At 38.1% G+C, this 25,094-nt stretch overlaps 2 protein-coding genes across 4 annotated transcripts; one reads left to right on the top strand and one right to left on the bottom strand.

Moving 5' to 3' along the window:
• Positions 1-1,637: 1,637 nt before the first annotated feature.
• CENPN (centromere protein N) lies at positions 1,638-9,816 on the bottom strand. 2 transcript variants are annotated; one of them, XM_038148263.1, is made up of 11 exons: positions 9,672-9,816; positions 8,905-9,095; positions 7,751-7,796; positions 7,156-7,212; positions 6,647-6,723; positions 5,417-5,593; positions 4,650-4,751; positions 4,028-4,085; positions 3,495-3,607; positions 2,767-2,890; positions 1,638-2,433 (listed from the first exon to the last, which is right to left on the bottom strand). In XM_038148263.1, the coding sequence occupies exons 2-11, from the start codon at positions 9,073-9,075 to the stop codon at positions 2,318-2,320; spliced, it is 1,041 nt and encodes a 346-aa protein (XP_038004191.1). In that variant the 5' UTR covers positions 9,076-9,095; positions 9,672-9,816; the 3' UTR covers positions 1,638-2,317. The 2 variants fall into 2 exon arrangements, with proteins under 2 accessions (XP_038004191.1, XP_038004192.1); XM_038148264.1 differs by having other exon boundaries at positions 3,495-3,604.
• A 79-nt stretch (positions 9,817-9,895) lies between these two features.
• CMC2 (C-X9-C motif containing 2) lies at positions 9,896-24,773 on the top strand. Of its 2 annotated transcripts, none has more exons than XM_038148265.1 (4): positions 9,896-10,019; positions 16,284-16,420; positions 20,503-20,574; positions 22,469-24,773. In XM_038148265.1, exons 2-4 carry the CDS (start codon positions 16,340-16,342, stop codon positions 22,559-22,561), a joined length of 246 nt encoding a protein of 81 aa, XP_038004193.1. In that variant the 5' UTR covers positions 9,896-10,019; positions 16,284-16,339; the 3' UTR covers positions 22,562-24,773. The 2 variants fall into 2 exon arrangements, with proteins under 2 accessions (XP_038004193.1, XP_038004194.1); XM_038148266.1 differs by lacking the exon at positions 9,896-10,019 and adding an exon at positions 10,056-10,273.
• The last annotated feature ends 321 nt before the right edge of the window (positions 24,774-25,094 follow it).

The following is a 25,094-nucleotide window of genomic DNA, read 5'->3' as shown; positions in this document are numbered from 1 at the left end:
AGCGGCTGCGGTTAGTGTGCTGCGCCGGGAAGCGGAGAGGCAGGCACCGCTTTCTCTGCTGGCCAGTGCCAGGACACGAGGGCATGACCGAAGCTCCGGCGGGAGGCTGAGGCTGGATGTTAGGAAAAGGTTCATCCAGAGCACGGGCATTAGAACAGACTCCCCTGGTAGTGGGCACAGCAGCAGCCTGACAGAGCTCCAGGAGCAGCTGGAAAACACTCTTAGTCACAGGGTGGGATTGTTGGGGTGTCCTGTGCAGGGCCAGGAACTGGACTTGAGAAGCCTGGTGCATGCCTTTCCAACTCAAGAATATTCTATGATTTCCTGATATTGGAATCACCACCACAACACACAGAGGTTTTTCCCCTATAGCTGTCAAGTTAAGGAAAAAGATGAGCACCAGTCTTTGGGTAAGAGCTATGCCATAGGTATAGCCCCAGGATGTGTGTTCCTCCTGCAGCCCCTGTGCCCTTAGCTGCAGTCATTCTGCTGCTTGGGGTTAGCACAGAATAGTTTGGGTTGAAAGAGACCTTTAAACATTATCTAGTCCAGCCCTAAACTTCCAAACTGCTGTAAGAGACCAACTGGAACGGGGAAGATGGGGAAGATGCAGACCAATCTCCTCACCTCTTCCATGGGGACACCGGCTCAGCAAGAAGGAACCCCAGAGCTGTAAATGTTTCCTGACGAATTAATAAATACACACCTCCTTGCCTGGAAATGCTGCATAGTTCCTGGAATATCCCTGCTTACAGGAAGTTAGAGATAAAACATCTCTGAAAATCAGAGGTACTAAAAAGGGGATGGAGGCTGCCTTTCCCAGAAACAAGAGGCAGTAGGCCAGGTGCTCACAGTGTTCTAGAGCACTTGGGAACTTTACCTTTATGGTAAATCACTGCCCTCTCAGGCATTTAGGTTATTTGGGAGAGCACATTATGAAGAACAAGTTGCACAGAGTGAAATATATGCTGGAATCTTAATGGATCTGGATCCTGGAAGTATGGTGAAATATGTTAAGAGCCAGCTCTTAATGTCTATCACACCAAACCTGGAATTCTTCCACAATCCTAACATTATGTTAAGTACTTTGTCAAATCTGCATTTAAATCACACAGGTGGAATTCCTAATATCCATACCACTAGCAGATAGTCCTAAACCTATTTTCATGTGTGAGTTATAGAGATGCTGAAAACCAAACCAAAAATCAGTATATGATAAGTAATGTTTTCAAGTCAGGCCAAACAAACTTTGATGAGAAGACTTAATTTACACATTTATTTACAGTCTAAATCCAAAAATATGCCCATACAACCTCCGGAAATACAGCTGCTTCTGCACACTGAGATTTTGAAAGCATATTGGAATTCTACATACGCCAAGTACACACAAAACAATTCAGATATCAGAATTAAAAGTAAAAACGTGTACATTTTAAATGACTTTTCAGATCAAATCAATCTCAAAAAACAAAGCAGGAAATATCTATACAATTGGCAATATTTACCAGCTCTACAGAATTCCATTGCAAAGCTGTTTGCATTAGTGACTGTTGCCATCTCGATTCCGCAATCTTTGTTCCCAAGCAAAAATCCAGTGGCAGCGGGCAAGGATTTCAGAAGGATCAAATATATTGCCTCTTCCATTGTGTTCTTCCGAGACAAAACTTTATAAGACATTAATAGCAACAGGCAGATTTTCAAGTATTTCTTACTGGCTGTTGCCCTTGGTGAGACAGACTTTGGAAGCCGAATTAATGAATACCTCCTAAAGCTGGACAGAAGCTTCGCACTGACATCTGCATTCCAAAAATCCACTCTCCGCCATGCCCTGGAATAGTCTTAGAATACAATTTTTCTTCTTAGATAAAAACATGCCTGAGCTGCAGCCAGGGAACCCAGCCATTTGAAAGGGACTGTTCCCATGCTCCAAACAGGGCAGGTGTTGTGTCCAAAATATGAAAGGCCACCTGGAATATTGTAGCCATCTACAGCTATGATAGCAAACTGAATAGCTACAGCTATTATTGTGTCTTTATTAACTTCACAAATACTATTAGAAACAGTTAAGAGCAGTCATGACATTTAAATTTAAAATAACTACAATCTTGGTTTAAGCTTTGCAACTTGCTTTTTTTATATTAGTTAAGGCTAACTTCTGTTAAGGACAACTGTGGAAAAATAATTCAAGCAGAAGCCATAATATGGAAAAAACTTTGGGGTATTAAGAAATAATAACTTATTTTTTAAAACCTTATGATGATTTAGATTAATACCAGTAATAAATGAGTTGCATATTTCTCTATGAATCAGTTTTAACTTAGGGACTTACAAAACTTTCTGGACATAAACCTTTTTTCTCTCTAATTTTAAAATAATTCCTAGCTTTATGTGGTATGCATGTAAGGAGTGGTGAAAGTGGTGCATCAGCCATACCTGGGGAGAGAGAGAGAGAGAGACAGATAATTGCAGCTGTACTCAACCACTGCTTACTTTTAATAACTGTTAATAAAACTGAAACACAAAACGAAACCACTAAAACTAAAGCCACAGCTGGAATATCCATGTACAAACCAATAATTCTAAGTATAAATTGTTATATATTTAGACGTAAGTTTTTTAAGTGGTAATATTTTTATTCTACTATGTTTCTTTTTCTAAACCAACTATGAAGTTGCTCCCTTTTGCAAGATACAAGCAGAATGTAAGATGACAACAATACTTAAAACTCTGGAATTTTCATCCATTTTACAGAGTTGGAACACTTACCTGCTGGTGCCAAGGATTTCAATGATTCTAAAAGATGTGGACTAGAAAACTTGACCAAACATCTGAATGGTTCTTTTTTATTCAGAACATCCATTTTAGGATCACTTTTAAACATAGTCTCAAGCTGTTAACACAAAATTTAACCAGTGAGTACAAGCAATGAATATACTTTATTTATATGTTATTACCTATTACATTTAAACATTTAATAAGACTATTCCCAATTTGTAATGATAACATGATTCCAGCTGGAGGAATTTTGTAGTAAAATCTGAGGGTGCCACCGTGTGGCAGAGTTTCCTGCTGAAAGCAAGAGGCAGCTTGTTCAGCAATATTGTAAAACATTAAGTATTTCACAGAATTTTCAATTTATCTGTTCATGCAATAAAAACTGTGCATCATTGAGAAGTCAATGATGGTGTCATTCCTAGCATAAGCTTTGTATGTACTTAAAATAACCCTTATTTCTGTGCTCCAACATTGCTAGTCTGAGTCTGCCTTTGTTACAAAAACAGGGTGAAATGCTGAGTTCACAAGGCTGAGACTGAAACACGGTCTAAAACTCAAATTTACATCTGTTTCTTACAGAGACTTTTAACTCATTTATTTTAAAATGTCTTCCCTAAAGTTTAAAAAAAACACATAATATTTCTTAAATTTGAAATTTAATCTAACTGCCGCTACATTAAAATTAGAAAACCCCAAATCAAATTGGTTGCTTTTCCTACCCTGTATTGTGCAAATTCGAGTTTTGGTTGTGGACCACTACCAAAAACTTCCTGGTTCAGTCTGAGGATTCTTTCTTTCTCACTTCTGTTTTCTTGAACTATCCTTATATCTGCTGCAGGGGAAAAGAGTAGGAAAAAGAAAACAGAAAGACAATGTTATCAGCTGCTGCAATCCTGTTTTTCTGATCAGATTATTCCAATGAAAATTTGTAAATAATAGTTTTAATAAATTCATTGCACTCTTTTTTTTTTTTTTTTTGGATAAGGTAGTTGTCTCTACCATTTATATTTTCAGTTCTACCAAGAGAAAAACACAAGCTATTGTGAGACACTGGGCATTGAGTGGATTTGGTTTCCATGTCCAGGATCACTTATGGGAAACACTGACCTCTCCCCGTGCCGGCCAGTATTAAGGCACCAGGGATGGATAACAAAATGGGAATGGAGCATATGTACCTTTCCTTTTATCAATCTCACTTCACAAGCTAGCAGGAATGGCATTTAAACTGCCTTTACATTTCAATTATACATACCATTTTCTGGTTCTACATTCTCTCCTTGCAGAGGTTTTGAAGTGTAAGTTTGGAAGTTCTAAATGGGAGAGAGAGAGAAAAAATTATTTTAGTTCAGTTCTACTTTTAGAACCTCTAGCTGAAAAGAACTTTAATATATTTCTCTTTATTTCTTATTCTGGAAGAATGATCTTCCAAATTTCGACCATTACTAGAAGTCTGGAAGCCAACCTAATTTTGATAAAAAACAAAGCCTGTCTTAGGATATTTGTGAACATTTCCCTATTTACAAGTTTTGCATGGATGAGCAGACTAAGCACCCATTCCGACAGCCTTCAACTCATGGCTCTAGGAAGCCTAATCAAAGGATGCTAAAAAAATCTTAGGACTGAATTGTTCATATAATTTTTAGCCTGAGATTAGCCATCAGGAGTTACAATGATAAAGAGTATATGGGAACCAAATAATTACATCCCCATTGCAATGTTACCTTCAGGAAAGGCTGTCGACCTCAGTAGCTCAATATTATTTTAACTTGATGGTCTCTTGGAAAAGGTGAATTCTCCCCCTTGCTAAGGGGTGAGAACTAGGCCTGAAACAAAAAGCAAGACTTATCTTAGGATTTACTTGTGAAGTGGCTCACCTGGCTATATCTTTTAAACACAATATCTTTAAGGGAGTTTAAAGAATGACTTCGAAGCTCCATTTCACGGATGTCATGGTAATTGGAAGCAACAATCAGGGCCTTGAAATAAAAATTGAAATGGTTTTAACATCAGACTTAATCATCACTGTGTTTGTAATACATAAAAAACATAGCATCTCTAGACATTGTGATGTTTTTGTTCCAAGGTAAGCAACTACCCTTTAACTAGGATTTTCATATCTGAAAAAACGTTGCAGAGATTGTTATACAGCTCAGGTTAATATTTAAAAGCATTCACAGTATTAACAAGTTAAATCCCATGGTCTTATCAGCTGAAAAATAAACAAACAGAATCATAAGATATTTGAGTTACTACTACAGAAATTTGAGGAAATTTCTAAATAGATGATTATATATGCTTAGTATATAGTATGCTAGATCATATGCTTAGTTCTTGAAGTTAACAGTGTTGATCTACTATTCTCCCACTTCTGTGAGACAATTTAATGGAATACTGCACAAGACCTGGCTAAGATATTAAATTCAGGAGCAGTAAAAATCCCAATAAACTGAATTTTTTCACAATGCACCAATCCAAAGATTTGGGTTTTGCCCCATTTTTATCATGAGCTAAGGAGGAAAAAAAATGGAGTTTTGCAAATTATGTTAAGTGAAGTATCTTTACCACTCCTCTTAAAAGCTAACCCAATTATAGCTCTACATGACTGTGGGGAAGTCAGGGTCTGAGCAGTTTTCATCTGTACCTGACAGAGCAGAGGCAAGTTGCTCTTCAGCACTGAGGCAGAAATGAAGACATAAGGAGTCTGCGAATGGTACACAACATAGCTGGGTTTGTACTGGTTTGGTTTTTTATATGGTGTTCCCCAGGCAACTCGAATCCAGATTGCATTATCCTCATACTCCTTAAAGGTGATGGTGACCTGATAGAAAAAGAAAAGTTTTGATTTACCAACACATTTAGGTATCCATAAACATTTTCTTATCTCTTAACATCTCTGTTCACAAGACCCAAACATAATTTAGTACCATTGCTTGAATAAGAAAAAAATTCAATAAGTGGTGTAAGGATTGTGCTTAAATAAAATTTCCACAGAAAAACAATAACCTCACAAACTGGGATAAAAAGAAGAATTACCTTTCAAACTCTAATATTGCTTTTCTTCCTTGGCAATATACATTTTTTTCTAAAGGTTGAAAATAGAAAATAGCTTATTACAAAAGCACTGATGTCTCTTTTGGGAAAACAACACAAAGATGTCTGTTTAAAAAGAGGGCTAGTGGCAGTAATTCCAATGTGTCAATTTTTGGAGAAATTAAACTTTTGATCGACTCCGGATTTTAGACCTGAATATAATATTTATCACTGCTCAAGAATACACAATCAAAAGTCTAAACATTCCCTTTTCTATTCTTGTTGATTAGCTCCTTGTTTACTTATTTTTACCTTGACTCAAGTAGGTTGACTTAAAAAAAACAAAACCAACAACAAAAACCCCAAAATATTGCAAAACTTTATTATAAGAGAGTGATGTGAACTGCAGCTGACTGGCTGTGAGTGTGATTTGGATTTGTTGGCCTCTCCTGTTGTGAGTGGGAACCCACTGAGTGTCATGGAATGACACAGGTGATGAGCCAGAGGCATTTTCTCTTCCCTTGCCCAAATGAAGCTGGTCAGCTAAAGCAACTAAAAGCTCCTGCAAACTGGGCAAAGATTTGATAAAAAGCCACCAACATGCTGCCTTTCTTGAAGCCAGTCACATTTTAACACAAACTCGCATTTTATTTCCTTCCAGCACAATTGTGAAGTCGCTAAACCAGATATGCAATGCTTTTTTCCTATTTCACATGCAGTTCCTATCATTCCCAAATGAATAATTCCATTTAATTCTTGACTCAAACTGTGAGGAACAGTTATGAAAACAACATATTGACACCAGAGCCATGAAGCAAATTTAGAATCGATTTATTCTTACGTTTTTCAAGGCTGATCGAAGTCTTCTTTTAAACTTTTTTTTAAAATCTGTTATGTCAAAATAATCCAATTCTTCTCCTGTTACATGACACAAAAAAAAACCCAACCAGAAATAAGATTTGTATTTAAAAGAAGTAATCTAGAGATGTTTTTAGTTTTGCTGAAACAAAATTAAGCAGAAAAAATAAAGCTGCACAACCTTACACAAAAAGCTGTATTTTAATTCTGACCCATATTATTGTTATACAGAGAAAATATTAATATTTAACTAGTAATTACTAATGTGTAATAATTGCTTGAGAAATTAATGGAAAGTGTTCTAAAAACATTAAACACAATCTCCATTGAAAAATCCACACCAGGCTGCAGTAAAATGTTAAAAATCTCTCTACAGAAAATCCAGAAGAGACTACATTAAAATGTAGGAGAGTGGTTCAAATCTAGGATATGAGGCAGCACAGCACTAAGCTGCTGAGAATTGTGGGATTACAGCAAGGAAAGACATTTTACCTGATTTTTTCATCTGGTAAACAGTCCACATTCTTTTGTTTTGGTGGATGTTGTTGTCTAGGAAAAATAGGAATTGCTCAATAACATACAGCATTATCAAACAGGAATTAAAGGAACAAAGAATTTTACAGTACTTTTACAGAGAGGTTACTTAAAAAAAATATGACTTCTGACAATGCAATATAATGTATTAACATTCTTAAACTACCACTCATAGCAATCATAAAAGAAAAATAGATTTTTTTTAATTAAAGAGATGTAAAGTTCTTTTCTCATTTGGTGAGTGGCTAATAAAGGGCATCCCTGGGGTTCAATGTTTAAGGAAGGGTTTTACCTAAACTGCCCAATGTAAAAACCCTTGAGATTTAAACTATTGTCAAAACAAGCTGTGAAATGATGTTGGAGTTAGGAGTTACATACTTTTGTTGATCTTGAGGTGTTTGTAAAAGAGGCCACATCCAATAAGATTCATCTAATATGTGATGAGCTTCCCTCAAATGCATCTGAACTCCACAAAGGTCATCACTATGTAATTAAGGGCAATATCAACTAACTCAGAAAACATAAACATCATTTTAATTCACTTTTTACTTACAAATTATGTCTAGAGCTGCTGCTTGCTTTATGTCTGCAGAATTTTCCTAGAAAGAACAAGAGTGCATGATGAACTACAGGTCCAGAAGGCCTGATCACAACTGTTTGTCAAGTGAAAAATAATCTCAGTATTGGTAGTTTAAAGGACATTGCATTGAAGCCCACAACACACACACTCTCTTCAAAGGCACCACACCTGGTCCCAAGTTTTGAGAAAGAAGTAACAAAAATGATTTCATCAAGGTTTAAATGGAGAGGCAGCAAGAGGAATGTAATCCTTACAGTGTGATGTACAAGCAATTAGAGAGAAAGTTAATGGGTATTTATGACAATGCACCAGTGACTGGCATTTCACTGTCAGGAGTTTTAACATACTTTTTATTGCTTATTTATGCTCTACAGCATGAAAAGATTTTTAAGAAACTGCATGGCACAATTTGTTACAGACACAAGTATTTCAGAAAAAAAAATTGAGATTTAAAATATGGCATTTGCCATCTTATGAGAATAACTTAAGAGTTTCTTTCCTCTAGTTTGATGCACACTCCAGGTAAGCAATTTTTGAGTATGAAATTCAAAGGGAATCATACCAAAAGATATAGAATCAAGATGTAGCAATAATAACTGCATTTATCTATCTTATATTAAAGACTTCTGGTACATATAAAGATTCCTGGTACACTAAAATCAGAGTTAGATCATATAATTTTTTTGCTTACAGCATGCTGAATGGAAGTAATTCTGGCCAAGGAAAGTTAAAAAAAAAATTAAAAGTCTAAAAGATATAAACTAGTGCTATCATTACCTATACTAAACAGCTTTAAATCAGACTTTGTAATGAGTATACATCTCAATCAATGCCTTTATTTTACAATTTAGAAATACACCCATTTTTTAAAGGTTTAACATACCAAAATTTTATCTACCATACTTGGAGCTCAAAACATGTATTTGCATACTTATTATAGGGCTTTTCTACATTCCTACAGATCAGACAATATCAATGGTGTTACCAGCTCAGCTTTACATTTTCCAGACCACAAAGTGCCATTTGAGGCTGTGTTGTGGCCAAAGATTAATGTTTCAGGTTTTTTTTTCATGATGCTTCTCATGCATCCTATATGTCAATGCCATTTTTGGAAGGAGAGGATTTACCTCACAGAGCTGAACGACTTCTTGAGAAATGTTGTCCTTTATCTGGTGGAAATTTAGAGTCTGCAGCTGTGCCTCAGAGAGAAAGCCCCATTTCTGCAGCATCATCTTGATTTCATCCCTTGGGATTTTTAGCACAGTCCTTCGGATGTACTCAGCCACAGTTTCATCCATGGTGGCTGGATCCTGGAAAACTGAAAGGTTCAAGAAAGTAAGACCAAGTCACAGGCAGCCTCAGGGGACTTGCTCCCTTCAAAAGTGTACAGAGCTGCACCTTGGCACACCTGGCTGATATTGATGGCAGTCCTAAGTGCAGCACTACTACAGACTTAGACAGTGGCAAGTTAAAATATATGCAATAACTTACATAGACACTGGACCATAGAATATCCTGAGTTGGAAAGGATCCAGAAGGATCACAGTCCAACTCCCAGCCCTGTGCAGGACACCCCAGGAATTCCACCAGGTGCCCGAACAAACACTTCTTGAGCTCTGCCAGGCTTGGTGCTGTGACCAGTGCCCTGAGGAGCCTGTTCCAGTGGCCAACTCCCCACTGGATGAAAAACCTTTTCCTGATAGCCCGTCTAAACCTCTGAGACAGCTTCATGGCACTCCCTGGGATCCTGTCACTGGTCGTCAGAGATCACTGCCTGCCCCTCCACTCCCCCTCAGGAAAAGCTGTACACTGCCACGAGTTCCCCCTCAGTCTCCTGTCCTTCAAGCTGAACAGACCAAGTCTCGTCACGCCCTTAGAAGTCTCCCTTACTGACCGAGACCTGGTGCGAGCAGAGGGATGGGGCGCTGGGTGCCGCCCAGGGCTCCTGCTGTCTGTCTGGTCCGAAGAGTGTCCGGGGCCCTCGGGCAGCGGGCACGGGCGCGCAGAGCCCGGTAACCGAGCGGAGCGAGCGCAGCGGGTCTGACCCGGCCCGGCCCGGCCGCCTCCCGCGCCCGCCTTTCGAACCGACCAATCAGGCCCCGCACCGCGCTCCGCCCATCCAATCACAGGGCTCCCCGCCCGCAGCCCCGCCCCGCCCCGGCGCCGGCGCCGTGCGCGCTCTTCGCTCTGAGGCGGCTTCCGGCCGGGGCCGGCCGAGATTCTGCGTCCGCCCCGCACCGGGGTGAGTGAGGGGCGGCCTTGGGCAGAGCCAGCGGGAAAGGGAAGAATTCAGGGAAAAGAGGGTGTATAGGGAAAAACCTCCCCCCTCCTGCCGTATTCCGTTCTAACCGCCTGGTTTTGGGGAGGCCGTGCTGAGCAGAGCTCAGGTCCGCCTTCTGGGACCCTCCGCTCGCCGCGTAACGTCCTCCGCAGCTCCCGGAGGGCTTTGGAAGGGCAGCTCTGAGTGGGATCTCGGGTCTCTCCGTTGTGGCTGCCGTAAGCTGCTTCTCCTGTGTCTCTGTGTGTCCCGTCGCTTCTTTAAGGCCTCCCGGGAGCAGTGAGGAGCTGCGGAGCTGGTTCAGTGGGACCCCCTGCCTTACCCTGGTAACAGCAGCTCCCAGCCCCTCATGGCAGAACCGTGCTGCTGAGCAGTTTTTACTTTCTGCCGAGTGGTGCCTGCCTTTCGTCACGGGATCGGTTTGCTAGAGGGGTCAGAGCCTGTCTTTTCCTACATGGAAACGTATCCTCTTGCTCCCTTTCTCTCTGAAGGGGAAAAGCTGTTTTACAGTAAGCAAGAAGATTCTGATAGGTTCACAGAATTCTTCTTTGGGAAATGAATAAAATGGAGATGAGATGGAATGAAGCTTGGTCTGGTGGATGCAGCTGAAGTACAAGAGCAGCTGGCAAAACAGGAATTTGGTGACAGCACCTTGTCCTTATGTAATTGTAGAGTGGGTTGTGTTGGAAGGGACTTCAAAGATGATCTTGTTCCAACCCCCTGCCACAGGCAGGGACACCTTCCACTGGGCAGTGCTTTAGTTTTATGCTGTCTCGATTTTGTCATTCTTAACTGTGTATTCTGCAAAGGCATAACAGGAATAGGAAGAGTCAGTTTTAGTAACCTGTGGTACAATGTTGTACTGTGCAATGGTCCTGGCTGTATGTTATAATAAAAATATCCCACTAATTGTGCCACAACTCTGCTGATGTTTCTTGTATGAATATGACCTTAAATAATTGCCAGGAAGTGAAAGTATCGTCTAGTGCTCTACTCAATCACCTATTTCAACCTTAAATAAAATTGTAGAAATTAGTATTCAAGTTGATGTTTGACCTGCTCGGTTCCTTAGGATTTGCACCTTCTTAATTGATTTTGCTAAGTATGAAATCAGGTATGGTGTAGTTTCATCAGGTACTAAGAGGAGGTGAGTTCATTCTGCTGCTGTGAGGGAGGTTGGCAACAGGTAGTCATGTAAAAAGAAAATCAATATGAATCTTATTTATCAGCATTAAAAAATATTCTTTAGGTTCAGGGAAAGTAAATGCATTCTACATAACTAAAAAGATCTCAAAGTAGACATAATTGACCCTTTTTCTGTTTCCTTTCTACTCTTCATAGATATGTTTCTAAATTATTTTCCCCCATTCTCATAAGTAATGTTGAAAAACCAGTACATAGTTTTAGGGACTGAAATTCAAGAGGTCATGAGTAAATTTGGCCAGATTTAGCTAAGCTTGGTTTGTTAGAGTGTATTTTTAAATTTCTTGAAGATGCTGGAAAGTTTGGGGTCGTTCTCAATGTGCCTAATCATAGCCTTAAGGACAATAGCACAGAGTGACACTTGAATATCTTGGTCTAGAAGATGTTGATGATATTACTGAAAAATAGAAACAAAGTCCTGAGTTTTGAGTTCCCTTGGTTGTGTGTCAACTGTGATTTCTCATTTCACTGATCTCTGAGTATTCAAAGCTTTTATCAAAATTCTTTGTGGAGGAAAGAACACTAGGAATGCAGGACTTCTGCTGAAGTGGCACAAATGATACCTTGAGGTAAACACCAGCCTGTTAGGTGTGGAGCTGAATTTTTTATGCTAAAAATTTGTACGATCTTAGAGAAAACAGGATTTGAGTAAACAAAAAGCCGTTGAGATTGTAAATATTTTTTTTTCCAAACACCAAACAGAACAATAGTGTGTAACCGAGAACGCGAAACTCCAAATGTTTTGTATTACTCAAGTTAGACATGACATCGACTGCAAAAAGAAATGTTAAAGGTGGAGAGTAGAGCGGCCTCGGAGGAGAGGCGGGTCCGTTCCCCTCGCTGCTGACAGGCCCTGCTGCGCTGTGCTCGGTCCTGCTGCCGCCTCGCGGGCGTTGTTTGAGCGCTTGCAGCCAGTGTTCGTGCTCTGTGGCGCTGCGCAGTTCTGTGCTCCTGGTAGAGAGCTTCATCACCAGCAGTGTAGGTGCTCAGGTGTAATTTTTCATCCTCAGGGTTGTTAAACAAGGATTTGCATTTCGCTTTGAGAGGTCATTTTTTCTGAACAGGGTGTGAATTGGTGTGGTTTGGGGTTTTTTACCATTGGCCTTAGAAAGTTGAAAAAAAATATGATTGTGTTCTTTTCAGATGGAAAAATAGTAAAACTGTGTTTAAAAAATAGTCTTCTAACATGTTTTAATTAAATGTGGAAAATGCATCTTACGGAAACAATTTCCTAGATCTAAACCTTCCCTTCATTGTTGCCCCTCAAGCATGGAAAGATTAAGCATTGGGCTAAGCAGCAAAACTAAAGGAACCTAATGCAGTTTTCCTTCTGCATCAGGGAACTGCTTAGTTCATATTTATGGGAGTTTATGAGAAAAGAAAGGAACTTCCCTGGATTCCTGACATGCTGACCTCATAGTTGGTTTTGGGAAGAAGTGAGAATGTGCTGAACCCTTTGTTTCTCCACACAGGAAATGTGAGGAAGTCAGGAGGAGAAATTGGCACATGGAGAGAAATGAGCATTTTTTCCTAAATTCTGGTGTCAAACATGAAATGCCCACAGTTTTGTTCCCTGCTCTTTTGGGTCAGCCTTTGGTTTCTGCCTGCTTCCTGGGTGTCTGCAGTTTTATTTGAATTCAGTAGTACATGTAGGTTCCTTTTGCAATTAATAGGAAATATTTAATGTATTGAACACATGTATAGATCAATTTTCAGCTTAGGTATGAGTATCACATTTCAATAATTTATATGTTGATTGCTTTTAGAAAATTTGAGATGCCTAATCTCCCAAGATTGCTTACACAAGGAATCAGCTCATTATTTTTCTAAACAGAAATATTAGTATTGGAAGTTCAGTATCATTACCAGAGAATTTTCAGCTTTAGGCTTTTGAAAAAATCTGGTTTGTGCTGGAAACAATACAGCTAGAATATCCTATATTTTCCCTACTTAAGGAGAAACCAGGCAGGATATGATACTGGAATTAGACGATTTCTTAATTATTTTTTTTCCCAGGAGAATAACACAGATCTAGAAACTGGTTTAGGAAGTTGAAAGATTAATTATCTTTATCCATATCTTCTATGTTCATAGACGAATAGTTTATAGAAATGTTTATTTTCAAGGTATTTTAACCAAATTATTGAGCCACCTCTGTAATGTAATTTTTATCAAGAAAGAAAAAATTGCACTGAATCTCATATCAAACACATTAAAGGGCAGAACATTTCTGTGCAAACCAGTGAAATATGTCAGTGCCGTTATGTAAAGAGATAATTTCTTTACTTCTCTCCAAATATTCACTTCAGATATTAACATTTACTTAGCATTTTGCTGTTCTAAAGCAATTCCTGTATTTTCTAAATATTGTTCTTTTACTTCACTTCCAGTATTTCTTGTACAGAAATTGTGTGTTTACCTTGGCATTCTTTACCTCACATTTCTGTTAGTAGTTTCCTCAGAGCAATTTATATTGCTTATTCACAATTTTTTCCTGTGTTTTTTTTTTTGTTCTGTTCTGTTTTCCCAGTATTCTTTTATGTATCAATTCCCCATGAGCTACCTATGTAAAATTCTGTCCATTTGGACTTAGATTCTGGTAAGATGGCAACTAGCAATTCTTATTTTTCAATAGAATGTTATTAAAAAGAAACTAAGGAAACCAATGTCCTTTCTTCACACAAATTGTTGTTTTCTCTTGAAACTCTTTTGTTTGTCAGAGTCATTCCCCTCCAGCAAAAAGATTTCAGCCTTCCCTGCTTATTTATAGACTACTGTCTAATCTGACATTTCTAAACATCAGTTTAGTATTGAGCACTGGGAGCACTGCTCTGTCCTAACTTCAGAAGTGCTTAACGCCTCCAGGGAGGCTCAGAAAGATGTTTTGTTACTTAGTCCATCACATCCTCCAAGAGCTGAGTGCTAGAACTTGAAACATTCTAATGTTGAATGTTATTTGAAAATTTCAGGAGTACTGATCTATGAACTGGCGTGACAGTTTTTTAGAGCTTTGATTTGTAGCATCTATTCCACAAGAGGGGCCATTGCAAAATCCCCTGGAGCTGTTAGAAGGCTTTTAACTAACACAGCGCACCATCACCTCTGGTGGTGGCAACGGTGGCTTTCATCCGTACTTTTGCAAACAATGGCAGTGGTTACTGTTCTTAGTTTAGAAATAATGACTCTTTCCTTGAAATGCTCCATTTGACTTGCTGGCCTGTGCTGATGTGCATTCCCAGTTTCATTAGGACACTTCTGGCTTTCTCCTGAGACTGCCAGCTCAGATGACAGTTTTAGGAGGCACAGGCAGAGGCTGAATGATGAAGAGCTTTAATAATCATCTGGGTTCACACATGTTAAAGTAACACACAGCCACTGAGCTGGTCACCCTCTCAGGGGAATGCTAACTCCAGAGCTATCAAAAAAACTCTACTGATAAATTTAAAACATATTGACTCTGTGTGGCATGCAATCAAAAGCTGGTGGCAATAACACAGCAGGGTTCTTAATCACTTTGCTGTTACAGTCGTGCTCCTGCTGTCATATTTCTAAAGGTTCATTTGTTAATTTGTTGGAAAGAATGCTTAAGCAACTTGAACAGTTTCCAACAACTTCTGTGCTAAGTGTAAGTGTAGTGTAATATTAGACTTCCAGATAGTATGGGGGAAGGTTTTTGGAAGAAACCACTACAACACTACGTGGAACATATTCTCATGGTTCTCAAGTGGCTTTTAAATCTTTGGATTTTTAAAATTAAGTTTGCTTGTGGGAATCTAACTCTCGTTAAGCTGAACACATAATGGGAATTATTGGATATGTGAGTGTGGCTCTTTAAGCTGAATATATTCCTTGAGCATTCTAGGATTAGCAGTGGGGATTATAACCATCGGCCCTGCAGCTGAATTTTGGGATTTTTCAGTAGTAAAATCTGACCATTGGCTACTTGTATTTGTCCAGTCTGTCTAGCAGGAGTGTTGAGACAGTGATGGCTGCTTAGTACAAGTTGTAGTGGTGTTTGCCTGGTGTATTGCAACTGGAAAGGTGATCCCTTTGGGAGAAGGGGAAATGACAAAATACTAAGCAAACAAACAAACAGGCATCTCTGTAATTCAGTGGCAGTATGGGCCATAAAAATAAAATTTTACCAAGATGAGCCTGTTTGTCCTGGTATGAACCGGACTTTCCTCTTCCCTTTCCTGGTGATTTTCCTGAACAAAGATGTCATCTTCCTTCAGCCACTGTCACATGCTGCTTTCAATCCATTTCAACTAAAGAACTTGCTCCCTCCCCACAGAACCCTGCAGGAAAGGGTGTCCCCCTTTAGCGTTTCAGAGAGAAAACATGAGGGAAACCTAAGTGCTTCTTTCCACTATGTGATGGAGGGGGGGATTCATGTAGGAGAGCAATTCCATCACTTTTCAAAGGAGCACAGTGAAGAGCAAGAGGCAGCAACATGGAGTTGCAAGAAGGGACATTTAAATTCTTTGTGATTTAAAAAAAATACCAATACTGTTTTGATGAAGTGATTTAGTACCGGTTTTTCAAGCATCACCAATATCTGGGTTAGGATTTTTTTAAAAGTGTGTAGATAGCTAAAAAAGATGCCAGTTCTCAGAGTGCTGTAGTGGAATAGCTTTGTGCTTCCTGTTGTAATCTTTCTAAAAGGTAGAAAGAAAATCACGTACACTTAACTTTTTAAAGCAAGAAAACAGAAAATTGAAGTAGGAACGTGAAAAGATAATCTGGAGTTCAAGAAAGATTAATGCTGCTAGAGAGTCCCTGAAAATTAAAATCTTAGCTGTGTGTTTATGTCTGTAATAGCCAAGATTATAGACTTCTAGTTGACTATTAACATTTGGGTTGTGTAGAAGATTAGACATGCGCTGGGTTTAATGACTGTAACTGTGTAATATAAATTGTACACATTAAACTGCATTTTGATCTCAAATATTGTTAAAACTGCACAGTGATAATATCTTACATGTTAAATCAGACTTGCTAGTGACACTATTTTAATGTTGGCAGGTGGAAATTTTCTCAGCTTCTTGTCCTTGTGCAACTAAAATCATCCCTAACTAAAGATGCATCCAGACCTGTCTCCTCATCTGCACACTGAAGAGTGTAACCTAATTATCAGTCTGCTCAAGAAGTGTCACAAGGAGGTAAGAAGTGTTGAGCAGAGAAAAGAGTGGGTGGGTTGGGGAAATGAGTGTCAGATAAATTAGTGGTGATATTATATGATCATGGAGAGAAAACCCTCCTCTAGGCAGAACAGCCATGAAATACAGCTGGTTGTTTTCACTGAAGAGCTGTCTGATGACTGTATGTAAAACCAGGCCAGTGATTTATTTAGGAAATACAACATACCTTAAAATTTTCTGTGCTACAGCTTAACACTTAGGGACCTGTTTTAAGAACTGGAATAACTTCTGCATTTCTTAGTACTGTGTACCCCTCAAAAAACAATAATCGAATCAGCTTCAAATGCCCTCCTTTTGTATGCTCACAGCATTTCCATCTTCCAGCTGTCCCTGGGGCAGATGCTTCAGCGTGGTTAGAAGCGGATGTGTTGATGGGGATCCCAACAGCCTCATGCCTGATGTTCAGTGCTTGGAGAGCTAATTGGGAATTACTCCTTGACTTCCACCTTCTTACTAGGCACCCACTCAAGGATGTGAAATACTAAGTTGTCTTCAGGCTTCTCCAGGCTCTTCATTGCTTCAAGATTCTGGAATCCTTATCTCACTTGTTTAAAAGCCTTTTTAAAAATTTGTTTTGTCTACATCTTTTGCATCTCTAGATGTAGAAGATTTGGCCCCTGCATTGAAAGCTTTCCACAGCATCATTGCAATGTTGTTAATTATTTTCCCAGTATATTCTAAATAGATGTTCTGCAGAGATAATCTTGTGGTAGTAGTGCATAAAAAAGTTACATTTCATTGTTTTTACAGAGATAAAAAATCTATTTAAATATTCACTAAGAATGTGAAATCTCTTGATTTACACCACTACATGCAATTTACAAGATTTTCACCTCCATGGTTAGTTGTGATGTTGATACTTTTTTCCTCTGCAGTTGGGTTCTAAGACAATACAAATGTTAGCTTTAGTGTTTGAACAGAATTGTAAATTTTTCTTTTCAAAAGCCATTGCAGGATGAGAAGCAAGGCTGATAATTCACAAAATGTGAGAGAAGACACTTTATCTGAAAGATGGGTAACAACATTTCTGCAAGATTTTAATATAGCTAAAGTAACATATTAAAAAACATTTTCAGCACCACACTTTGTTATGATTTTTAAATTACAGCAATGAAGGGAGCAGAGTTTTAATACTAAAATTCATTTGCAGGGAGTATATTGTACTGGTTTTCTTCAGCAAGATGTAATTTGTTTTGTTGGCACTTGGAGTGCAGTATCTTGAAACATCAGCCCACTGCAGTCTGTTGATACCATCTCATGAGTGGTACTGCCCATTCCACTGCTCCTGTACAGAACATCTGCAAACTTTAAAACTAAAAGTTGAACTGAATGTAGGAATTACACTTATCTTCTGAGTTCAGAAATTTTAATTTGCCTGAAAATGTTTTAGGTAGTTTGAGAGATTATAGAAACTTTTTTTCCTTTCATTTTTTAGTTGATTTTTTTTTGCAACAACTTTAATGTTACAATGTAGGTAAACGTTCAGTAGCTGGAGTTTAGTGAGAAGCCTACATGTACATTAACTACTGTGGTATCAAAAGGATTGCCAAATGACCATCAGTTAGGAAAACAGGCACCGTATAAGCAATATAAAGTGAAAGTGTTGGAATTATTTTTTCATAATTGTGAAAACAAATCCAGTTAGGAAAGAAAATACATTCAGATTTGTCCTGCATACACAGGGGGGCTTTCTGTGCTTTGAGTAGGAATGCAGCAGTATTGATTTACTGCTTGCAAGTAGTGAATGGTTGGCTGGCTTTTTGTTTGTATTTTGGTTTGATTTTGTTGTAAATGAATGTGAAGATAGAAGTATCATAGACTTGGGTGGCGTAGCTTATTAGACTGCCCTGAGAACTGGAACTAAAGGGTGCATTTGAACTCCTTGGCAGCAAGTGATTCAAAGGAATCTACTGTCAATCTGACTTATGAAGGCACTGGGAGCAGCAATAATAATCATGCACAGAATTATATTCTCTTGGTTTTGTTTGAAGTTGATCTTTGCATGAAGAGGAATTACTTTTGTCAGTCATGTGCTCAGCTGGGAGAGGATGTTTGTGCTGGCAGTTTCAGAACAGAAAGGGTGAGGATGACTTTTTCACACTCAGTTGAAAGGGAGCAATAGTTTTTCATTTGAAATTCAATGGGAATGTACTGAGGTACTCTTTTTAAATTGAACTCACTGAAATCTTAAGTCAGTGATATTAATGAGTTATTGGTGACTACTTGCTGTTTTCTTAAAATGCCAAAATATCCTAAGAACCTTCATCTGCAATTTAAATTGCCATTCCTGGGGGATGAAAAGCATTATTTTTTAATTGGGTGTCCATTTTCACAACAGTCAATTTGATTTACTTTATCCCTAATCTAGAACCTGTCCTGTATATCAAGTTTTGTATCAAGTGAGGAGAGGTTAATGGGATTCCTATTTGATGTCACTTCTTTTTTTAATAATTCCACTCTGGTGCCAAGTATGTGCTATAAATAGACAAATTTTTATAGGTAGCAGCTCAAAGAAGTGTGTATTGTCTTGCAGTTGTATCATTGTAATAGGTGTAATAGCTATTTTTGAGAAACTTATTCTTTGTTTCCCTTATAATCTCAGCCAAGAAGTTGAAATTTTAGGAATCTGGCTAAATAAACATAGATTAAACCCACTGTATGCACTAGTCAGAGTGGAGTTAGCTTGAAATGTGAGTGTTCACTTTGAATTTTAACATGCAGGTATGCAAGTAGAATACAAAATTTAATCTGTATTAGCTGAAATGAAAATGTTGTAAAAGCAAGATCAGTGTCTGGAGAAATGACAGCTTGTTCCATGCAACTGCTTCAGTCATCTGATGCCCTTAATAAATCACAGAGGTATAAACAAGCTAATTATAGCACTGCTGTAGTAAAGTGTTTGCCATAAACTTTATTAACCCACTCCAGTTGTGTTCTGTTGGATGAGATCTTGTTCATTGTTTGAATCCTTAATAGTCTTCATGGATCCCTTGTATGAATCCACCCAGCTGCTGGTCAGCTGTGGAAATGTACATAGGTTTCCCTCTGAAATGTGGAAGGGCCTTCATTTGCATCTGTTTTGTTCTTGGCCTTTTTTTGTTTAAATTCATTAGTTGTCTGTAAGATTGGCTGAGTTGTCTCCATTCATTGTGTAGCTGCAAATACCTACTAAAAGCCCCGTCCTTCGGGTGGTCTGAATCACTTGGATGCTCAGCTGCCAGGTTCTGCTCTGAGATTCTGGAACGTGGCACAAGCATGTCCCTGAAGAGGCAGTCCTACAGCCATGCATTCTGAGAGTGGTTTAATCCCAGTAGAATGGCATTGCTCTGAGAAATCCTAGCTAAGAGGACAGATTTTTATGTGAATACCATCATGTTAGCTGTGGAGAGCCTTCATGAGGACAAGGCCTGCGGTTTTTTAGAAACTAAGGAACATTTGAATGTGCTTAAGGCCCACAATTGAGCTGTGCCATAAAGATGGTAAATGTATCTTATTTATTAACCTCAAGATCCAGAGAGATTTTTTTATACTGGTTCTAATGTTCCAGTCAATTAAGCCTAGTGCCTGCATCTTCTGGACCAACAGCACGTTTTTCGTGCAGCTGGGATAATGGAGCAGTGAATCCTTTGCCTCTCCAGGTCACAAAGAAATAATGAATTGCCTCTGTATCACAACCTGGAGTTCAGAATGTTTATTTTTTGTATGTTATTTAACCTAGTGTCAGTGAGAATTGTGAGACTGACTTTTAGATCAATAAAATGGATGTTCTGCATTTCAACAATAGCTTCAGCTTAGGTGTCCTTCTTCAGTCTGGTTATGCATGGTGAGTACCTTCAGCTTTCAGCCAGGCAGGGGTGGCTCAAGTGAGCTTCAGGAGTAGCTTGAACCTCTGCTTGCTTGGGGAAAAAAGTTACCAAACACCACATTTCACAAGAAAGGGAAAGACCAGGATATGTTGAAAAATGCAAATGAATTTAAATTAATGTAGAGCTTCAGAGGAAAAACCTTTGAATTGTGATTTTTTTTTCTCCTTGACTCATCAGCACAATGTTTTGAAGTTTTTTGGCCATTGCAATGATATTGACCGTGAGATGAGGAAGTGCTTAAAAAAAGAGGTAAGCAGTAAATTATAAATAATGTGAGTTAAATGCTTAATAAAAAATAAGAGAGAACTAGAGTTGTTTTTTACTAAGTAGTATGAATCACTAAATGTAAGCATGTTCTGCTGTGGGCACTTGAGACCAAATCTAAACTTTTAAAAATAAATTTGTCAAGTAAAATCTGGCATTAACAAATGGCGTGGTGTATTTTTTGATATGCAAAAATAGGCAAACACATTTTAATGAAACAAACATTGCAGATAGGAACTGACACTTCACAGATTGCTTCTGACTTTTTTCTTAATTTTTTTTAGTAGTGGTATTTGCACTGAATTTAATATAAAGCAGTAATGGTCACTTCTGCATAAATAACACTTAAAGCTGAAGTCAGTTGCACTGACTGAAACTACTTAATGAGGGCCCTAAATGAAAATATCTGCAGATATGAAGGAATGAAGACAGAGTTTAAGTGGATCAACTGTTTTAATAGGCACATTTTCAGAAGAGTGCTTTTTTTAATGGTGCTTCTACCTACATGAGAGAACATATAAATGAACATTTCACACACCTTTTAACTTTAAACTGTACTTTCTAATTTTTACATAAATTTCACCATACTAAAAAGTTTCTTTCCACATAATCTCATTCTTTGTTTTTCTTCCACTTTACATTAAAGGAGTTCTTGATCATTATATTTGTCTGCCTTCTTAAAATGTGCTTATATTGATATGCCATTACTGGGAAGCCCCTGAAAGGTTGTTCACCAATATTGAATGGGTACAGATGTAGCTTTTAAAGATCCATTGTTCTCGTTCTACATAAAAACATGGATGGGTTATTGAAAAATTAAATATTGGCAAGGGAAAAAGTTAAGCATTCTGTAAATGTTAAATAATGTTTTGGGTCATTATTTCAGTTATAGACCAATCACTATAATGGATGAAAAACTGCAAATCCTTTTCAAAATCAATTTCTTTAGTAGTTTATTGCATTATATAAAGAATTGAATATTTGTGGCTTACTTGGATTTTATTCTTGATACCAATTATTAAAATACTGAACAAATATATGCTCTAACCCAAGGACAAAAATAATTTTCTTCTCATGAAATACCTATTAAATGATGCATTGATTTTTAATTTTTCATTTATTTGAGCCATGAAAATGTTTCTTTTTTGTTTGCTATGAAAGAAAGGCTCTTCAAGCTTCTGCTAGTGCACAGGCATACTTGAAAGCATGGTGATCTTACACATGTATCTTACTTGTGAAGGTTTTCTTGATTCCATTTTACACTGGAGTCCTGCCTCTGCTGTGGTTCTTGTGTAAACCATTAAAAATCCCCACATGCTTTACCCTCAGTCAGTCCAAATTTGCCTTTGTTCCTTTCATCTTGGTATCCTGCTTTATCTGTGCGTATAGTTAATGACCAGGATCAAAAATAGACCAAGCCTGTGATGACAAATTCATTTTTCAGAAGGCAGATACACATTAATCAGTGTCCTGCAAAAGGAAGAGAGCCTGACCTGTGCTCTAGAATAGCACCAGTGCAACTTTTTTTTCCTAGTTCATGTGTGAAGTGTAGCTGTGTATGTTAGATCACTGTATAATTAAGTTCCTCCTGAAGATTAACTGAATATTCATTATTAGAATGTTCTAATGCTCTTTAGCTTAATAACCTCAAACTTAGAAACCTGTATTTTAATGGAATAAATGTTAATTTCGAAGTTAAAATGTTAATGTCCAAGTAAAAATGAACCTATATCTAAATATTAACAAGAGCTGTGTTTTTAACACATCAGTCAAATGTATTGTTTCTGTTCCAGGGTACAAAATGCTTTTACAGTTTTAAATTTGACATGTGTGTTTAATGGTAACAGCTGATCTATTAATTTCCTTATTTATCTTCCAGTATGAAGAAAACAGGCGCAGGAACCGGGAGAAGCGGCAGAGGATAATAAACGCTCACAAAGCCTCAGAAGATGCTCACAGCTCACAGAAGTGAGCTGGGCTGTGGCTGGACAGCTGCAGCTCCATAGGGATAGTCACTTGCAAGCTGACAGAATACTTGTGTTTCATCACCAGTGTCCCGGCTGTGATTTGTGAAATGGTGACAAAATAAATGCATCTAATATATATTCATTCCCAGCAAGGCAAACAATGTGAAAAAATAAATACCATACATCGCTCACAACCTAATTTTTGACCTGTAAAAGAAAACTACGGTGGCAAGTCTTTGTTCTGGCACTTTTATGATTGTTCTGTAATGAGGAGTTGGTGTGTGAGGAACTATGTGTTCAGCTGTGTTACCCACTTTGTACTGGGGTGCATTTATCTCCTTGTGTCTAGCAGTTTCTCTTTCATATCATGAGTTTTGTAGGGATTTTTTGCTTGTTTTTCATTGCAAAACACTAAATTACTTTTTCCATCACTTTGTAGTGGTGTGATAACACTTCTTGAATGGATTAGGAAAGAGAAATTTTAAACAGATGTGGCTTGAAATTGGGAATTTCCTATCAAGGAATAATTGAAGTTCTAGTATTTTTATTGGAGCTAAAAGGATGAAGCTACTGTCTTCAGCTGAGAAGATTACAAATCCTCCCTGCCAACCATATGTACAGTGTAGACTGTTGTAAGACAATTTGTTCATCATACCCAAAACAAGTGGCTTTAGAAATTCAGAATGGAACATTTCCAGGGATTTACAAAGCTTCCCCTTGATTTTTGTTGAGTACAATCAACGTGTGCTGAGTGATTTTTGAAGAGGAGTGCTGCCAAAAATATAAGCTAAACTTCTTCCATTTTCTCTGGTACAAAAGTAAAGTCACATTATGACTATTGAGGTTGAAGTAAAGCTGACACTGAAGTGAAGAAAAGTGTAACTTTCTCAGGCAAGTCAATGTGTATCGTGTGACCAGGTTGCCTTGTTAGCCTACAAAAGGTGTTTATTTCCCATCAAACTGCTGAAAGCCCAGAACAAGTCTCAGAATTCAGAAGATCTGATATCAAAACATACACTGGTTTGTCCACTGACTGAGCTGCTTCTCTGTGTGTCTGCTGGATTCGCCTTACTTTGAAATAATGCCTCTGTTCTGCCTAGCAGCAAAAGACTTTTTTAAAATACAAATTTTGTTGTGCCAAATATACAAAGTATCTAGAAGAGTTTTGGGAAAAAGGTGCCTATTTTACAGCAAATTACATGGTTTGTTGTAAGAACCATTGTTGATACTCAATCCTGAAACTGGTATATGCCCCTGTTTTTGGAAGAAAATGGTATTTTGTGAGCTCTTTTGAAGGGTGAATTACATAGAATAATTTTAGTTATTTTTCAATACCTGAATGGACCCAATTAAACTGGTAAAATTAAACCACAAATGTTTTCAGTGAAAGCTCCAAGCAAAGCTGACACAATTGTTTCTGCATCTCGACATGCTGTTTGTTTCTTAGAACAAGTAAATGATGCACTGTTTGAATTAATACTTGAATGGTTGGAAGTGGTGCAGCCTTTATTGGTAACCAGAGTATTTTGAAAGAGTACTTTGTAGTGAACTCCCCTATCTGAAAACTCTGCATCCATGATACTTCTTCCATTTGAGATGACACAACCTACTTCAGGCAAGCTCTTAAATAGGATTTGTAGCCTTTAAGTAAATAAATAAATTGAGAATTGTTCCAGAGATTAGGTTGTGAAGCTGATATCTGAGTGCAGAAGCATTGAAGCTTTTGTTTCTTTAATCAGCTTCTGTGAGTCCCAATCTTTCACAAAGCAACAAAATAAGAAACCAAGAGCCACTTAACACAGCTCATTAGTCAGAATCATGTTTGCAAAGATCAATGTGCTTAGTGAATGAGAGACCAAATGGCACACACAATTCCTATTGATACTTTTAACTACATTTATTTATAAATCTATTTTACAGATCAGCTTTGTTTACTAGTGAAAGTCTGATCATGGTCTTCCTTCTGTTTCTCTTTGCTAATTGCCCACTAGTAGTGTGATATGAGAGTGCCCATTGATTCCTGTGGGTTTTGTTCCTTTTGTTTGGCAGAGAGTTCATGTTGCTAATTTGATCTTGAAGCTGAAAAACACTGGTGTAAAAATACTGATGATTTGTCTGACACAGAAAGGGGTAAGGGTGAAATAGTAAATGTGGGTTTTTTTCTTGTTTCCTAAAGTAAGCTTGGGTGAAATAAACCTTTTCTCTGTAGACTTTGAAGACAGTTTATTGCAATGTCATTTGTCTGTAGGAACATTTTGCCCATTGTTCTTTTTGACAGAGTGTATTTGAGAGAAATCTCATGTAATTTGTGTTGAATTGCATGTGAGAAGCTCGTGTGTTTCATGTCGGAAAGTGAAGAAGGGGGAAACAGAAAGGGGAAATGGCAGCTCTGGCCATAATGATGAGAATTTTCCTTATTGAAGTGCCATAAAAGTCTAGGATACATGGACAGGAGGAGGACAGAGCAAAGGGAATAATAACTGTCCAGAAAAATCCTCTGGTTTTACCAGAAACACCTGGTAACACTATTTGTAGCGT

This window comes from Motacilla alba, chromosome 11, assembly GCF_015832195.1.
Source record: "Motacilla alba alba isolate MOTALB_02 chromosome 11, Motacilla_alba_V1.0_pri, whole genome shotgun sequence".
In the NCBI taxonomy this organism is placed as follows: domain Eukaryota; kingdom Metazoa; phylum Chordata; class Aves; order Passeriformes; family Motacillidae; genus Motacilla; species Motacilla alba.
Note: the sequence above shows the minus strand (reverse complement) of the source record. Positions and strands in the feature narration are given on the sequence as shown.

Bases quoted from the DNA above. Each gene is read 5' to 3' on its own strand.
- CENPN (XM_038148263.1), bottom strand. From the start codon at position 9,075: ATGGATGAAACTGTGGCTGAGTACATCCGAAGGACTGTGCTAAAAATC. The intron at 4,752-5,416 runs GTACAGATGAAA...TTTTATTTCAAG, and splicing joins ACTTGCCTCTGCTCTGTCAG to GCCCTGATTGTTGCTTCCAA. The intron at 2,434-2,766 runs GTAAGTGTTCCA...CTCTCTCCCCAG, and splicing joins GAAATCCTTGGCACCAGCAG to GTATGGCTGATGCACCACTT.
- CMC2 (XM_038148265.1), top strand. From the start codon at position 16,340: ATGCATCCAGACCTGTCTCCTCATCTGCACACTGAAGAGTGTAACCTA. The intron at 16,421-20,502 runs GTAAGAAGTGTT...TTGACTCATCAG, and splicing joins TCAAGAAGTGTCACAAGGAG to CACAATGTTTTGAAGTTTTT. The intron at 20,575-22,468 runs GTAAGCAGTAAA...TTTATCTTCCAG, and splicing joins GGAAGTGCTTAAAAAAAGAG to TATGAAGAAAACAGGCGCAG.